Source organism: Anguilla rostrata, chromosome 9, assembly GCF_018555375.3.
Source record: "Anguilla rostrata isolate EN2019 chromosome 9, ASM1855537v3, whole genome shotgun sequence".
NCBI lineage: Eukaryota > Metazoa > Chordata > Actinopteri > Anguilliformes > Anguillidae > Anguilla > Anguilla rostrata.
The window spans coordinates 17,434,548-17,451,530 of NC_057941.1; the positions used below are offsets into that span (position 1 = coordinate 17,434,548).

The 16,983-nt window shown below is 44.3% G+C and overlaps 2 protein-coding genes across 7 annotated transcripts; one reads left to right on the top strand and one right to left on the bottom strand.

Annotated features, from left to right (window-relative positions):
• Window positions 1-677: 677 nt before the first annotated feature.
• Window positions 678-6,324, top strand: LOC135263092 (E3 ubiquitin-protein ligase RLIM-like). 3 transcript variants are annotated; one of them, XM_064350705.1, is made up of 4 exons: window positions 678-840; window positions 2,015-2,176; window positions 2,270-2,392; window positions 3,048-6,324. In XM_064350705.1, the coding sequence occupies exons 2-4, from the start codon at window positions 2,035-2,037 to the stop codon at window positions 4,937-4,939; spliced, it is 2,157 nt and encodes a 718-aa protein (XP_064206775.1). In that variant the 5' UTR covers window positions 678-840; window positions 2,015-2,034; the 3' UTR covers window positions 4,940-6,324. The 3 variants fall into 3 exon arrangements, with proteins under 3 accessions (XP_064206775.1, XP_064206774.1, XP_064206776.1); XM_064350704.1 differs by lacking the exon at window positions 678-840 and adding an exon at window positions 876-1,112; XM_064350706.1 differs by lacking the exon at window positions 678-840 and adding an exon at window positions 1,160-1,318.
• Window positions 6,325-9,258: 2,934 nt separating this feature from the next.
• naa50 (N-alpha-acetyltransferase 50, NatE catalytic subunit) lies at window positions 9,259-16,976 on the bottom strand. 4 transcript variants are annotated; one of them, XM_064350712.1, is made up of 6 exons: window positions 16,690-16,976; window positions 15,837-15,905; window positions 12,018-12,151; window positions 11,228-11,347; window positions 10,966-11,032; window positions 9,259-10,836 (listed from the first exon to the last, which is right to left on the bottom strand). In XM_064350712.1, the coding sequence occupies exons 2-6, from the start codon at window positions 15,842-15,844 to the stop codon at window positions 10,659-10,661; spliced, it is 507 nt and encodes a 168-aa protein (XP_064206782.1). In that variant the 5' UTR covers window positions 15,845-15,905; window positions 16,690-16,976; the 3' UTR covers window positions 9,259-10,658. The 4 variants fall into 4 exon arrangements, with proteins under 4 accessions (XP_064206782.1, XP_064206781.1, XP_064206780.1 ...); XM_064350711.1 differs by having other exon boundaries at window positions 15,837-15,995; XM_064350710.1 differs by having other exon boundaries at window positions 12,018-12,154; window positions 16,690-16,930.
• Between the last annotated feature and the right edge of the window lie 7 nt (window positions 16,977-16,983).

Sequence of the window (16,983 nt, forward strand, 5' to 3'; positions counted from 1 at the left end):
TTATCAGCACTAGAGGTTCATTTAAATCACAGATTGGCTAAGGAATCCACACACCTTGTTCTCAGGTCCTTAACTGGCAGCTGATTGAAAGGACACCACAAAAACCTACAGACCCTGCAGTCCCTTTGGGATTTAGTTTGACACCCCTGCCTTAACATTTCACCCTTACACAAGCCCTTCATTTAAGCTTTATAAGTTATTTCATTATTTCTGATCCAGTAAAAAAAATTAAGTGACAATTGAACCTTTTAGTTTCACTCAAACACCCTTCCAAGTGCAGATAAGAAGATCAAAGCATAAATCAAAGGAAGAGACCAACCCATTTCCAAAATAGCAGTGGCAAAATATTGGTAATAATTCAAAAGACCCAGACAGAATAGGCTGGTGTGAGAGAAATCAGAATGACACAGAAAATTTTACATTTTGAGCGTGAAGAAGAGGAGCTAAGAGTCAGACAGGAGTGGAGTGTAACACTGAGGATAGGTTAGAAAAGATACCAGTGTGTAGCTGAAAATATCATGGTAATCGAGGAGGGGAGACAAGACAGGAATTGTCGTTCATTAAGCGTTCATTACTTTGTGAGAATTTGACATTTGAATTTAGGAAAAAGCACTAGCAATCAATCGCCTGTTTATTTGTTAGGACATGACAGTGACGTCACAACAAAATGGCCAGCGGAACCCCTGTAATGCACACGTCCTGTGGAACAATGTCTCATGTAATTCGTTGTAAGCCGGACCTTATTGGAAGCAGCACGAACATTCCCATTTTACACTGAAAGCAGACAACAAGGGGAAAGAGAGTGAATCCATCCGTACCATACCCCAGCTGCTCTGTCAGGTATCAGACCCATTACGAATTCTTTAAGACACCACTACACTGTGAATAATCCGGATTTAGTCTGTAGAAACCGTCCGCTCCGTTTAAGCAAGCTTGCTAGTTCACTGTCAAATCACAAGCGAGATGTCGAAAAGATGGAAACATTTCCCCTGTGTAGCTTGCCAACCAGTTAAGTAGTAAGCTAGCTAACATAACGAAGCGGAATTGCGTATTTCGGATGAGGTATAGGTACATAATAACAGATGTCAAGGACGTTCTCCTTTCGTTTGAGGGTATGTCGAACGTTTGTCCAGCAATTAAGCGGTCTGTACCCTTCTGTCCGCCATAACAACATACGGGCCCGACCGTTTTGTCATGTACCTCCGTGGGTCTTTATTATTTCGATATTTCGTGTATCGATAAACACTTCAGGTATTGTGATTGGTTGAGCACTTATTCTGTAGCCTGGCTATTTGGCGTTTCATTTTGACAACACATGGTAAGTAACGTTAACTAACTAGTTGGCTCGCTAGCTCATACAAGAATGCAAATTTAGCTCCTTTTTTGTTTTTTTTTTTGGTTTTTGGCAAATGCAGATATGCTCTCATCAAGATTGTTAGCTATAAGTCGGGATATTATGGTCGGCTAACCGATGACATCCGGTTGACCATTTTCGTAAACTCGCAAGTGGCTAGCCAGACTTGGAGCAAAAGATGTATCTAAACTTACTTATTTTCTTGGAATCGTTTTGTTGATTTTCTATCGGAACTAAGAGTGTATGTGTCCTATAACTAATGTTTTAGCCAACGCTTTAAAACAATACAATAACATAGTCTTTCCTAACAAAATCATCTTAAAGTTAACTACCGTGTTTTAGTGTGGTTGTTATAATTTATTTTATTAACTTAAATTAAACTTTGACAGTTTGTTTTAAAACTGTTTTCATAAAGTCACATAGCTGATTTGCTGTACCAGCGCCACCAAAGTAATTAAACACAAATTGTTTGTTGGCTACACTCAGATGTCGGAGTCACTCAGTGTAAGTCAACTGATCGCCTCATTTGAGTTCTGCTCAGTTGTTTGAAGAGCTATAAAGCCCCCGTTGACATTGTAGTTGGGGCTGGTGCAAAAGAAGGGGGGAAAAGTGGAAGTGCTGTGTGTGAATCTGTGTCCCGTTTATGTTTGGTGTGGTCAGCAAGAAGAGTTTCTGTGGTGATGGACACTCCTGGTGGGAGAGATGAGCATGTGCAGCAGCAGGAGCGGCTGCAAAGGGAGGAGGCCTACTATCACTTCATAAATGGGCTGAATGAGGAGGAGTACCGTCTCATGAGGGATAGCAACCTGCTCGGAACACCTGGTGAGGACACATGCTCTGTGTGACACTCTCCTGCATGCATCCCTCCTTCCTCCTTTTTAAACATTAACAAAAAGTGCACTTCCTCTTTTTCAGGCGAAGTCACCGCAGAAGAGTTGCGTCAGCGTCTGGATGGAGCAAAGGAGCGGCTTTTGGCCCAGCCTCACCTTGAGCCCCGCCCACAGAGCAGCGAGTCACATGAAGACAACGGGGGCAGAGGTGAGGAGGGGTTATTTATGGGACGGCAGGGTAGGAGGGTGTCTTGGGATAAAGAATCATGATAGTAATTGTAGTTGAGGGTACGAGGGAAATGTAGAAGTAGAAGAGGCAGGGCTGGGACTGGACTGGAGACAAAATCAAATCAATTTTATTTGTATAGCGCTTTTTACAGAGAGTCGCTTTTCAGAGTAGCAGATAAAGAGCAAGAAACAGAGCAAAACAGCAAAAACGAGGCTTGAACCCCCAAAAAGCAAGCACAAGCTTAAAAATAAAAAAATTGTCTGATGGGAAGAACTCTCTTGGGAGGAACTCGGCTATAGAGGGGGAGACCATCTTCCACTGGCCGGCCTGGTGTAAAGTAATGGTAGAATGGAATGTAACAAATATAATAAGGGATCTATCACAGAAATTAAAATGGGTTGAGCAGGGTGCAGTTGAGGTTATTAACTGGAATTGTAGAAGTTCAAATTGTGTAGTTCAGTATGGTAGAGGCCATTTGAGGGAAAAGGAGCTTTACCTCATAGTGGAATTGGAGCTTGTGGGTGTCCTGCATAATTGTGCTGGGTTGTGTTTTGCTGTGTTGCTGCATATGTGCTGATGGAGCGACAGGGCTGGCCTGTGTGAATGGAATTGTTGGGGGCTCTGTGTCTCGCAGGGGGTGTGGAGGCGGGCAGCGAAGCGTCTAACGGGGACTCTCTCCTCGAGTGGCTCAACACATTCCGGCGCACGGGCAACGCCACGCGCAGCGGGCAGAGCGGCAACCAGACCTGGCGCGCCGTCAGCCGCACCAACCCCAACAGCGGCGAGTTCCGCTTCAGCCTGGAGATCAACATCAACCACGAGCAGCCGGAGCCGAGCGACGCCACCGACTCTCCCTCGCGCGAGCCCCCGCCGCTCGACCCCGCCCACCCCTCCCAGGGACGGAGGCCGCAGGTGCGACGCACGCGGAGCGGCTCGGCCGCCGCGGCCGCGACCGCGCCCCCGACCCCGCCCCTGATCCCCGCCGGCAGAGTGACGGGCGTGCGGAGGGGCGGGGACCCGGGCGCCCCCGCGCAGGCAGCCCCGCCCCAGGTGGCGGCGATGGGTGGGGGGAGGCGGGGTCAGGCCCAGGGGGCCGAACACGAGCGGGGTCCCGTGGAGCGGGACTGCCCCCGCGCTGCGCCGGAGGCCGGCCAATCAGGGTCGTCGGTGGCCGGGGAGCGGCGCAGCAGCAGAACTCGAGCACGGGGCCGCCGGGGCTGCAGGGGGGGGCGGGGCATGGCTTCCCGCCGCAGCCGGTCGCCGCTGCACAGACCGGCGGATAACCCCCAGCCCACTGAGCCCAGCTCCGCCCGACCCGACAGACCAAACACCCCCGAACCCGCCGAAGCCAGTGCGGCCCAGTCCATTGGGCTCAGTGCTGCTCTGACTCAGGTTCCCGGTGAGTCTGAGGGTAGCATGGATGTGGGAGATACTGTTAGCGAGCCAGGCTCCATTGCTCCCGTCCTGCCTTTACCTGGGACAGCCCAGGACACCTCCACCCCTCCTCCACCAGGGACCGACCCTGAGACTCCTGACCAGCCTCCGCCCGGGCCTGCCCCTGACACACCGGCCCCGCCCCCGCCCGGGGCGGCCTCTGAGGGGGCCGGGGCCGGGGAGGAGGCGGAGGCGCAGGCGGCGGGCCAGGGGGGGGCCGGCGTGCGGCGCCATCCCACCATCATGCTGGACCTGCAGGTGCGGAGGATCCGGCCGGGGGAGAACCGCGACCGCGACAGCATCGCCAGCCGCACGCGGTCGCGGGTGCGCACGGCCGAGAACACGGTCACCTTCGAGAGCGACAGCGGCGGCTTCCGCCGCACCATCTCGCGCTCGGAGCGCGCCGGCATCCGCACCTACGTCAGCACCATCCGCATCCCGCTGCGCCGCATCTCGGAGACGGGCCTGGGCGAGCCCAGCTCCACCGCCCTGCGCTCCATCCTGCGCCAGATCATGACCGGCTTCGGCGAGCTCAGCTCCCTCATGGAGACCGAGGCCGACGCGCAGGCCGCCCCGCCCGGCCCCGGCCCCGGCCCCCAGGCGCACGTCGCCCGCGGCGACGAGGACGCCGCGCCCCCCGAGCCTCCGGAACGGCAGGCGACGCCGGCGGCGGGGGCGGCTGGGGAGCGGCTCGTGGCGGGAGAGGAGGAACGAGCCGGGGCGGGAGGGGCCCCCGGCGAGGGACGGGCCGCCAGCCGCGACACCAACAACCTGGTGGAGAACGGCACCCTGCCCATCCTCCGCCTCGCCCACTTCTTCCTCCTGAACGACGACGAGGACGAGGAGCACCAGCGGGGCCTGACCAAAGAGCAGATCGACAATCTGTCCACGCGCACCTACGGCCAGGCCAGCCTGGAGGGCGAGCTGGGCCGGGCCTGCAGCGTCTGCATCAACGAGTACGCCCAGGGCAACAAGCTGCGCCGCCTGCCCTGCGCGCACGAGTTCCACATCCACTGCATCGACCGCTGGCTCTCCGAAAACAACACCTGCCCCATCTGCCGGCAGCCCGTACTGTCCGCCCCGCAGGAGTGATCCCCATCCCGGCCTTCCTCATTCTCCGCCCGCCTGGAGTCTGATTCTTCCCGTTCTCTGTCCATTCAGACCGCCTCGTCTCGCCAGGAGGGCGTCGGCTTCCGCCATGACGACAGACTGAGCCCTGTGGGCTGGACTATGTAAATGCTGTCTCTCTGTGTTTTAACTGATTAGTCAAATCCATTGTATTGGGCTGAGGGTAGAGCCAAAAAATGAATAACTGAAATATAAAAAAAGCGCTTTACACAGAGGAGTAGCAAAGCTATATTTTTTTAGACTTTCGTTTCTTTCTGCGTCCGGCTTTTTCTGTTAGAGAGGCCTCCGTGTCCGAAATCTCTCCATTTCAGTATTGCTTCAGAGTAATCGATATTAAGTCTTATAAACACAATTAGTCTCATATTATCTGAAATTAATTTTTCTGTAACAAATGGATTTTATTTAATGACTCATAGAGTCCGCACTCAAATTATATATTGTTGTGAGTGGATAGTAAATGAAAAAATGAGCAAGACTTGAAAGTGCCACATCGTAATTTGTGTGACTCTGAATCCATTTTCTAAGAACAGGAATTAAAGGGGAGATTCAGGGGAACTCTTAAAAGTGCTAAGCTACAACCCCACATTCAGTCTTTGTGTATTTGCAGAATGTGCCTTCAGTGTGTCTGGAGCTGAAATGGTCACCCCATCTGATTGGTTGCTATGTGTGCAATCCTCAACTGTGATTGGCTGGTTCATCTGATATCCTTTAACAAATCACAAGGTATCACAGGGGTGTACTTGCAGTGGCCAAGTATGGTTATTTTATGGTGGTAGTGGGAACTGTGTCCAGGATGTTATCAGTTGTCTGACTGGTGCTAATGAAGTGACTGGTTAAACTGCATGAAAATTGGTTTAACCAGTCATGTGGTTCGCTGCTCTGTGGGCGGGGCTCAAGGTGAATTTGTCAGTTGAGCACAACTCAGTGTTAATTCCCCCAAATTACTCTGCATAGCCATTGCAAATGACAGCTATATGTGATTTTATTATTTACACAGACATTTGCTTCACATGAACATTATTGTGTATTAATTGGAAGCAGCAACTATTGTCATGATACCTTTTATTAAGATGACCTCTGCAGAACAGATTCTCAAACTCAACCAGGGGGACATTCAAATACCTACTATTGTACAATTTCTTTTGGCAGTTATAAGAAGTTAAAAACATAATTTTATGAACGGGGTCTCCTCCACTGTCAGCACATAGGACTTTATTGTAATCCCACATGTAAAACAGTCGGTTAGCAAAGTGAATCATTCAAAAAAAAACTGATGCAGCAGTTCTTCGAGGATGGATCAGATTGGTTCAGATACCTTGAATAAATATAGGCTGTTTGTTCTTCGTTTACATGCACATTCCCCGGCCTTTAAATGAAATACCCTTGTACATACTTCATTTTCATTAAGTGTTCAATCAACTCCTCACTTCACACATCTTTCTAATCCCCTCAATTTCTGAAGCAGGTGTGGTTGTTGAATGGCATTTACCTAGCAGAATTACAGAGTGATTTTTTTGGCAGGTCAGGCAGGCTATTAATGGATTCCCACCCGAGGAAATTGTTTCACTTTCAATGAAATTAAAGAAATTGCACTAAGTGCAGTGATCAAGCAGAAGTAAATAAAGTTCCTTGGTGACAGTGTGTGTCGTGAAGCACAAGGGTTCCCTGAAAAGGCGTCTCTGATTGGTTACCAGTGGATCATCAGAAAATTGAAAAAAAAAGAAAAAAGTTTTGCTTTAAAATGTTTTGTTTATATTAAATATAAAAGCAAAAGCAGTTTACCTAGACTCGTATGGGAGATCTTTTTAACCTAGGAATTGCTAGTTGGTGTCAAAAGAGTGTCAGGGGTGTTTAATTTGATATTTAAATCTTAACCTACAATCTAAATAAAACTGTTGAAAAATTATATTTTGGTGGGACCTGAAAAAAGGTTACAGTTGATTCAGCGGATGTCCACCATTTGGCAGTCACCTGAGTTTTTTGTGCCACACACTGATGTTGAAGTTGTAGTTTTTGGGGGTTTTGGTATTATTTTCGTTTTTGGTGTCGATTGGCCCAGACAGTTGGTGTGCGATGATGGATGTTTCAGGTATTTCAAGACATTTCAGTGGTAGGTGGTAGGTGGTAGGTATGGGGTGTTGGGCTTTTCTTTTTTTTCTTTTTTTGTTCAAAGCAAAAAAATGCTCTTCAGGTAACTTTCAAGCAGCTTGTATTGTGTTGTATTGTTTCCAGGCTGTACATTTTAATGAATTAATTTTATAGTATTCACAAATATACATAAATGTTAGTTTTTATATTTTGCTGCTAATTCTTTACTTGAGGTCTCAGGGTGCATGCACTGTAGGTAATAGTCCCAACCGGAAATTATATTTAATGTAATTCTTTGGAAGAACGACTGGGTAGTATACATACATACTGTACAACCTCTGGAGACATAACATCTCTGAATAAGCTGCTTTGGAGTACAAGGAGAAGAGATGTTTAGTCAATTCTCATTTAACAGGCAACCAATCAAGCGATCCAAGCTCTGGACTTATGTTCACATTTCTTAGCTCTTGTGAGGACCTTAGCAGCTACATTCTGTACCTGTTGGAGACTTTAGTGTCAAATTAGTTCAGCTGGTTAGTGAAAAAGGTAATTCTTGTGATATTAATCTGTACTTGAAAGGAGAAATCTGAGTCACACCAAGATTTTTAACCACATTGGCTGTGACATTGAAATGCTAACATATACCCTCAGTGCCCATTTTATTTCATGTACCAATCTAGTAGTACTGGTTAGAACACAATCTTGCATTCAGAACAGCCTGATTTCTCCACAGTATGCATTAAATAAGGTCCTGGAAACATCCCTTAGGGATTTTGGTCCATGGTGACTCGATAGCATCACACGGTTCCTGTGATTTCAGCAAACACATTCATGCTGTGAACCTCCTGTTCCACCTCATCCCAAAGGTGCTCTATTGTATTGAGATCTGGGGACTGTACAGGCCACTGGGAGTGATCTCAAGTCACTTATGTTTGTGGAATCAGCTTGAGACAATGCGTGCTTAGTGCCATGGTGCATTATCCTGCTGGAAGTATCCATTTGAAAAAGGGTACACTGGCCATAAAGGGATGCATCAGTAATGCTTGGGTATGCTGTGGCATTTAAATGATGCTTATTTGGGATTAAGGGGTATAATGTGTACAAAGAATTCCCCGCACCATTAAATCACCACCACCAACCAACCTACAATGTTGACACAAGGCAGGATGGATCCATCGATTCATGCCATTTATGCCAAATTCTGGTCCTACCATCTACATAATTTCTGCAGCAGAAATCGAGAATCTTCAGACCAGACAGCGATTCCTCTCACCCCTCTCTCATTAACAAGGTATTTTTGCCCACGGAGGACCTGCCATTCACTGGATATTTTTATTTACTGCAACATTCTCTGTAGAGACTATGGTGTGAAAATATCAGGGCAGCTGTTTCTGAGATGCTGGAACCACCACACCTGGCAACAGCAATCATACCACGGTCAAAATCACTTAGATCATGTGTCTTGCCCATTCCTAATGTTTGTTCGCACAATACTAAACCGCTTGACCATGTTTACATGTTTATATAGTCGCAGCCACATGATTTACGGTTTGGAGAAGCGGGCTATTTGTGTGAACAAGCAGGTGTATCTACTTATAATGTTACCAAGGGGACGCATATATACTGAGAAAAGACAAGGGACGCAGTACATTTTGTGGCACTCCGTAGCTTACCCTTGAACACTGATGACTCAATATTTGATGAGAAAGACAGGGTTCAAATTCACAAGCGCTTGCCCAACAGGCCAACTGAATGGAGGTTGGGAATCCCCGTTTTACACAATCCCCATTTATAAGGCTAAATATTTCCAGAAGCAATGTGGATTACATACCTCCCAGAGCCTTTGCCAGCATCTGTAACTGCTCTCTTGCTGTCACAGCAGCTTGCACAAATGCACATTTATTATTTTTATTTAGTAAATATACATTGTATTATAAAATCACTTCTATTGCTTTATTACCCACTATTTTAAAACATTTTTACTCACCATTAAAAGACAAAAATGCATGCTAGTATAGCTCATTTGATGTTGGTAATGTAACAAAGCTGTCATCTGGAGCAGGATTCCCATTACTGTCGTCTAAATTACCAAAGTGGCAATCTAGTCCTGTTGAAATCACAGTCACTTTACAACAACAGCATATAAACGATAAACCAAAAAAAAAAAAAAACATTTTCACTCAGAAAACACCAGCTCAAATGCAAATAGAGTCTTTATTTAAAGTTAAAAGGTCAAAACAGAGCTCCAGAACAGATAAAAGTCCTCCAAGCAAGCAAAAACATGATTTTATTACAATGGGGCAAGCGGTACGTCCTGGCACAGAGGGCCAGAGTTTCTGATGTGGTATACTTGAAGTGTATGACCTTCGACCTCCAAATCCAGCATGCACAGCATAGACCCTCCCTTTCTCAAACTTAACTGCCCTGTCCTTTCTGCCAAACAAAACAAACCCAGTATGAGTGTCAGTCTCAAAACGGCTTCCAACAAAAGATGGTACATTTCAACACAATTAATAAACAGGGTCACTCAAAAAATTGTAAGCTGTGACCCAAACTGTACATTTGTTTTAACCTTTAAAGTTGTTTACAGTTCTGTTTCGGTAGGGGGAAAAATTGACATTTAACCATTGTCACCGTTTAAAAAAATAATTTAAAACCATTTACTTTACTTTCACTAGGTCCCTGCTCCACACGCATACCTCCTTTGTTCATAGTTGTCCATTCCCTCTGCCCTGCCATAGGCTATCACTCTTCTTCCACTGTGTTCCAAAATCTACCACTTGCATTAATAACTGCAGCATTTGGACAAACCCCAAGAAGACCAAAAATTAACCTCAACATGAAAACATTGTGTGTGGCGTATTGATACAAGGAAGCCATCAAACTCAATTTCACACCACATCCATTGCAGTCCATTTTTATTGCCTCCTCCCACACAAAGCTTTTAAGCACCCAGCCCTAAAGGACACTGAACCAGTCCCGGAACTGACCAGTGATGCTGAAATCACCAACAAATCTTAACATCCAGCATTACTCCCACATACTCACTTTATGCTAATATAAAGAAGAACAAGAAGAAGAAAAGTCTCCAAAATTCAGTGCAATTCTCTTCCTATTGGCCGTCTGCCACCCAGCTCCTTGGCTGTGAGGGACGGAGCTCTGAATGTTGCCATGGCAATTCAGAGCATAATACTAAGGTTAACAGAAATGATTTATTATTATTATTATTATTATTATTATTATTATTAATAATTGAAGATACCCTCTAACCTTAATGACCGTTTTTAATCCTTTCACAGAGAACCAGGCCTTTCAGCATGCTGTGACCTGCCTCCCGTAGCAAGCCACACATTTCTTTATTTTCACATCTCTAAATGAATAAAGGAAATAATTAAAGAAACCGTAACAGGAAAACAAGTTTTTTTTTTTTCTCAACAAAAATGCAGCATTATTATTTTATTTTCGCACGTCCCTTAAAGGAGGTAAACTCGTCAATACCATCAGGATTAAACCTCTGGTGTCCGTCATAGCTCCATTTGGGGCGGGGCGGGGCGTGACAGTGCCGTGTCTGGAGGTCAGGGCCTGGCTTTGTCCCCTAGTTGGCCTTTTGCAGCTCTCCGCCGGGGGGCAAACATAGACTACGCAGGTTCTTCTGAAGCACGTGGGCGTCGGCCGGCTCTATTCTCTTGTAGTAGTTCTTTTTCGTCTCCATAATTTCAAAACCAAACTTCTGGTAGAAATCGATAGCGGACTCGTTGCTGATCTGCACGTGACTGTGGAGAGAGAGGGAGAACGAACATGGCATGAGGAGCAGAGGTGAACAGGCAGGCTGTTCCAATGCCTGCATCCTAAGAAAATCCTCTTATTGGCACAGACGCCACAAACACAAGCAGCCTGCTTACAGATAAATGTTGTCAAAGGTGCCATCTTTTTCACAGATGTTCAACACATGGTTCAGCATCTTTGTCCCTGTGTAAAAGCAAAATATAGACAGTATATCAGTCCAGGGAACTCCTGGGGTATTTACTCAATTAGTCAATCAGGAGGAACAGAGCTTAGAATGCTAGGCTGCCCAAAAGGTTCCTTACTACTCATGTGAAATGCATGAAGATCCTTCCACTAAACGCAAATCCAGCATATCATGCCACACACACTCCAACCTACCAATACCAAGTCTACGGTAGGGAGCCAGGCAGCCAAGGGTCATGATGTAAAGCCGTTTCTGGTTCTGGGAGTGGTCCACTCGACAGCATACAGCCCCCACTGCAATGTCATTGAAGTATGCTGAAACACAGATGTCAGAAGCCAGATGATGCAGTAAATCTGTGTAAATGTTAGCTTTCCCATTACTACTCCCAAAGAAGACAGCCACAGAGGGCTGGTGGCCATTGCCCTTTGTTCCCGTCACATTACATCAACAGTAACTCAAATTCTGTAAAATTAAAAAGACAACTGCATCTTCTCTGGCGTGCAATTTATTTTAAGACCATCTATTTCCATTGTAAATGCGTGGACCTGCGTGGACCAAAATACACCAATTCTGTGGAGTTTTCTTTTGATACCAGTGGTGATCAAAACACTCATTATATATTTTTTAAAAATATATCCATTCAGGCTTTCAAGCATCTCCTTTCCAGGGACCTGTCATCTCTGGCTTTCACTTTGTTGTATGCTCATTTGTCCAATTTTCATTTCCTTTTGTAATCATTGGGAAATCACTTGTTTCAGTTTCTACATCTCACAAAAAACACCCTAAATAGTTTGATAATTTGTCAAGATCAGTGGCTACCTCCCTATTTACTATTTCTGGAGAACTTTTAAGTCATAAAATATATTTATGAAAAAGATTCCTAGTAGAATTTGCCACACTCAAATCCTTGCTTAAGCCCAGAGCTTTTGTGAATACAGCCCCGGTGCAATCATGAGGGGTGTGGTTAAACACCTCTTTCCTCACCTAGTTTGGCCAGCTCTCCCACTTCCAGGACATCCTTGTAGAACTTGTGGTTGTAGCTGACCGGGAAGATCACCTGGTTCAGCCTCTGCAGCTGTTTTATGTTGTGAGGCGTGACGTCCCCCAGCTCGATCCGGCTACTGGAACAAAACCAGACTCTTTAATCGAAGGCGCACTTTACCTAACTTTCCACAAACACACCTCAAAAACAGAGAACAACCCATCCGTGCAAAATGTACGCACACATCACAGAACAAGACATCAGCCTTCTTTGTAGAAGTCTGAAATCACAATCTCTGTAGATCACACCCATGCCCTCCAATAGGACTGGTGTAAAAACTAGACACAAGAGCAAGACATCAAAGTGCATAACAGTTAAAAGTCCCCTGGCCAATAACCTGGGATCCCTGCTTGTTATAGCAGCTCATGCACTCAACTCGCTGCTTAGCATGCCACCCTCTTTTAACCCGGCATGAAGAAGGGTGCTGGGTATTTATAGGGCAACGGTGCCTCCACCAAGTACGCAACAGCTGGAAGACGGGTGCACATCTCGGCTGTCAGGGGGAACCCCGCCAACTTCAACAACATTCATCACATTACAATTCCAGACCAAATCTGTTCCACGAAATCCATCTAAACACGGGAAATCCACATTAAATCTAGCTTATTTGACCTTCTAGAATCAGGGACAGGGTGTTATTCCACATGAAATCAGCCAACATACAGCAATGCTGTTTAAAAACCTTTTTTTTATTTTTTTTTTTATAACAGAGTTAACAGCTGAGGTAAAAGTTAAAGCTTCACATGTGTTATGCAACTACTGAAACAGGAAATGGACTTATCAAATGCCCTCCTTCTGTGTATCTGTGAGAGTTCTCACTTCAGGAACCCATAAATATTGTTGGTGAGATGTTCAAGCAAATGGTTTGTTTACAGAACATGCAGACCACTAGAAATTCTCAACAAATTTTTTATTTTTTTTATTTGTTACACTTCCTTCACCTGCCTACACCAATGGGCCATCTCTCTAAATTTACACAAAATTAAGTATTGTCAGGATTCTGGAAAGGTGGATGGGGAAATAGCACAAATGAATTCAGGAAGTTAAACGAAGATTATATTTGCACAATCCGTAATCAGCGACTCCACAGAGTTCAGAATCGTCTTGTTGATCTAGGGTTTTGGAGGTTTACTAAACTGCGGTTTTAAGGTCATGTTGTTATAAGCACATGAATTAAATATCTCGCTCCAGGATGTGTACTAAAATCTGTACATATTCTGTGTAATTACAGATTCCTTTACATTTTATTTTGCATGAAATTAAATTCTACTTTATATGAAACGGGAAAATGGGGAATGACCAAGCCTTGGATTGGCTTGCCTCCCTGTACCTTCGCCACATGAACATGTGACCTGAGCAACACTTCACAGCCACAGCATTCCTTCAGCAAATGACCTTGATGTTTGTGGGATTTGCCCAATGTAAAGACATAAATGCCCTTCCCTTACCTCAAAGTCTCAGGTGACGCATAACCAGTGACTATTGAGCCTGCTGGTGGCAGTAGGGCCTCATACACACAATGCAACAATGATTTACATCCCAGAATGCACTAGTGTAAGATCAGCACTCCTAACCATAACAGGGTACGTCCAGATGGACAACACCTTTATAGTGTCTAGGACGGGGTGAGATTTGCCACTTTCAAGCTAAATCACAGTAATTTCACCAGCACAGATTAGGCTTTCCCGTTTACATTTTCCAGCGGTCATATTGCCCCACATTATGTGTAATCTTAATTTGTGGCGTCCTCTAAATACAGTGGGAAAGCGATGACTCTGCTTGCTTGCTTGGTAGTACACAGAAATACATTTTTAATCTGTGCACAGGCAAGGGGCAGTTGTTTTCTTTGCAGCTTTAAGCACAATGTTCAGTTTTCTGTTCGCCAACGGTAGCCACAAGTAGGTTTAAGGGTGAAAAAACTGCCATCTTATATTAAGCAGCCAGTTTGTGGTTTGGTCTCCCACACCCTAAAGCTGAATTGTTCATGGCTATCAAAATTCAGGTTTTATTTTGGTAGTCTCTTTGTGGATTTACGTTCTTTGGGATTAGGTGTGACCATCTTCAATCCTTTTAAATAGATCCATCTAAATATTGCTATTCATGCATAATCAGTGTGCATAAAAAACAGCATTTTCTTAGGAAACAGAATGGACATTTGTAAAAACTCTCTCCCGAACTATGAAATGTAGACCATACTATAAGAATTATTTTTTTTCAATTATACAGTGTAATATTGGCCAATTACAATAATATTGTGATAGCTGATTGTCATTCAAGGCATTGCATCACAATCAGCACTACCAGAAAATATAGGCCTACACTACGAGACTACTATATTGAAATTAGGAGCTCTTAAAAAGTAATTGAAAACTCCTACCAAAAATGGGCAAAGCTTTCTGTGAAATATTTATACTCACATGTTCAGTTTTCATAATGAAACTGAAAGTAAATTCTGGGGAAATTGTAAAGACCACTAGATTTTAGCACGAAACCAATGTACAGTCTGTGTAGAACAAACGTGTACATTTGCACTGTAAAAATATAGTTACACATAAATCATTCAGCTAAATCATAATATCTGTTCGGTACAGCTTAAACATTGCCGCTGCGGTCAAATTATCAGTAGAAACATACCAAATTACAAGACAATCTTATGCACGCCGTGACAATATGCGGTAACGTTAACTTTGGCTTTACACATCACCCGACTGTGATCACTTTAGAAAAATGTCTATTTCAGTACAGCTATCAGGTAACTTGCCCACACACTCACGACAATTTTTTTTCTCGTTTAAACAATCTGCTTGTCGATATCTTGAGCGACTAATATTCCAACAATGCCACGTGTAGTTAGCTACGTTAGTAATCCAAATGAGCTAACTAACAATATAGAATATGGTTAAGCTTGATATTAGTTACTTGAGCCACAAGAAAAGGTCAACTTGAACTTCTGCTGCCAAGCCATATTTTATTCAATTTCATTCATGAAAGTTCACCACCGATGAAAATATAGAAATACAGAAGAACTCAAAGTAGCCATTTAGCTAGATGACGTTACAAAACACCTTGAGTCTTAAAACGTAACTACGTTCGCTAGTTAAAACATTCAAAGGCCCGTATTCGATATGTTAACAATAACGTTAGTCTAAAATGAATCTGAAAAACAACCTGTAAATAACAAAAAACGAGATAACCAACATACAAACTAATTATGTTGAACTAACGCTGGCATTCACTGTTAACGTTAAAGCATTCACTGACTGGTCCGAGCTGGCTAACGTTAACATGCTACCGTCAACTTAAACCATTCGACTATGGAAACGTGGTCGGAGGTGAAGGAAAACAGAATAGTGGTAGCTAGCTCCTAGCTTACATGCGAGCTTTAACTATACGAGCTCCGGCTGATTAATTATCTAACGTTGTACAGTTTTGCTAACTAGGCAACGCCATTTCTTTCAAGTGACACGTAGTTGCTTGCAGATGACATGAAAACACGCTGCTATGGGCAGCAAAAACATGCTAGCTAGTGCTGTCGTTAGCAAATTCTTTTCTCCAACAGAAAAGCACATAGCTAGTAGTTAGCTAGCTAGGTCGCTAGCACCAGTCTGATTTGCTAGACTAGGGGCTGCACTGGCATCACCTCCCCGCCCCCTCAAAGAAGTAGCTAGCTAATTAGCTAGCCAGTAGCTACAGTTTTAGGGAAAGGACTAAAACTTTATGTATACTCCTGTACAAATGTGAGTCTCGACGGCACTGCTTACCCTTTCATATTGAGTAGAAGCTGTTCCCCGGATGATGTGTGAGTGAAGTTCGGAGTAGTTTACGGCCCGCTGCGGGGGAATTCGGATTGAGTTAGCCAGGAGCAGACTGCCTCCCCCTGTACACTCCACATGGACCAACCACTGCACTCCGTCACGGATCTGAAAGAGACGTCAACTCTGACCCCACCTCACGCTTCGACTACAAATATTTTTACGCTTTTTCTCAGGGGAAAAATGTCTACACACCGGCGAAACATTTTTACTTTGTTATTGCATGGCTTTCTACACAGTTAGCTAAATTAAATTAATTTGTCCTGCTCTGGGTTTTGAGCAAAGAAAAAAAACGTGAACTTTGGCTTACATGGGGTAGTTTATCCAACACGAAGCGTGTTTCTTTAATTTTAATGACTGGCATAAAATAGTACACGGGGATGTTTATTATTTACATATTACTTGCAAAATTAATTTTATTTTACGCTTCTATATAATTTGACTAGAATTGTTAGTCACGTGACCTCGAACCATCGAAATCATCACACCACAAAATACTTTCATTTGACGAAGAACAAGTGAAGTTAACCCATTTTGCTGACTGACGATTAGTAGTTTCCTACATAAATGTAACATTTGTAACTTCGAATAATCATTTTCATTTACAGCATTACAAAACTATGTGAAATGCTGATTAACAGTGTATACCATATACTGCGCATGTGCTATGAACCTGGCTCTGGAGGGGGGGAAAACACTTGTCCCCAAGAACAGTTTTCGTTTTGTATTTTGTTTCATCTATTTTTTATTAAACCATACTATAGAGTGAAAGATAACCGTCGATTAATCGTTTTGTCTTTACCTTGAATTAACGAACACTCTTGAAGCAGACTGCCAATGTTATGACTTTACAGTTCCCTCCAATATGGCGGTTATATGACGAAGGTCTTGGAAAAACCAAGCAGGTTACTTAATGTATGATTGTAAAATCGCGAACCAAAGAGGGACTTGATTCAGTCAGTAGTCCTAACCGCCATTTAAGAAAAATGCGACTGCTTCTGGTCCACAGTTTGACACCACGTCAAATCCATTTAATAAAAGCTATGCCATTATTATTTTGAAATCAGTCGACATATTGGCTCTTCCAACCCAAAAC

What these genes read in the sequence shown, in the direction of transcription:
- LOC135263092 (XM_064350704.1), top strand. Translation starts at nt 1,058, where the DNA reads ATGAGGTATAGGTACATAATAACAGATGTCAAGGACGTTCTCCTTTCG. An exon ending in CGTTCTCCTTTCGTTTGAGG is followed by an intron (nt 1,113 to 2,014) that starts GTATGTCGAACG and finishes TGGTGTGGTCAG; the next exon opens with CAAGAAGAGTTTCTGTGGTG. An exon ending in TGAAGACAACGGGGGCAGAG is followed by an intron (nt 2,393 to 3,047) that starts GTGAGGAGGGGT and finishes TGTGTCTCGCAG; the next exon opens with GGGGTGTGGAGGCGGGCAGC.
- naa50 (XM_064350710.1), bottom strand. An exon ending in GGGAGAGCTGGCCAAACTAG is followed by an intron (nt 11,348 to 12,017) that starts GTGAGGAAAGAG and finishes TCTGTGTTTCAG; the next exon opens with CATACTTCAATGACATTGCA. An exon ending in ACCTTTGACAACATTTATCT is followed by an intron (nt 10,837 to 10,965) that starts GTAAGCAGGCTG and finishes CTCTCTCCACAG; the next exon opens with TCACGTGCAGATCAGCAACG.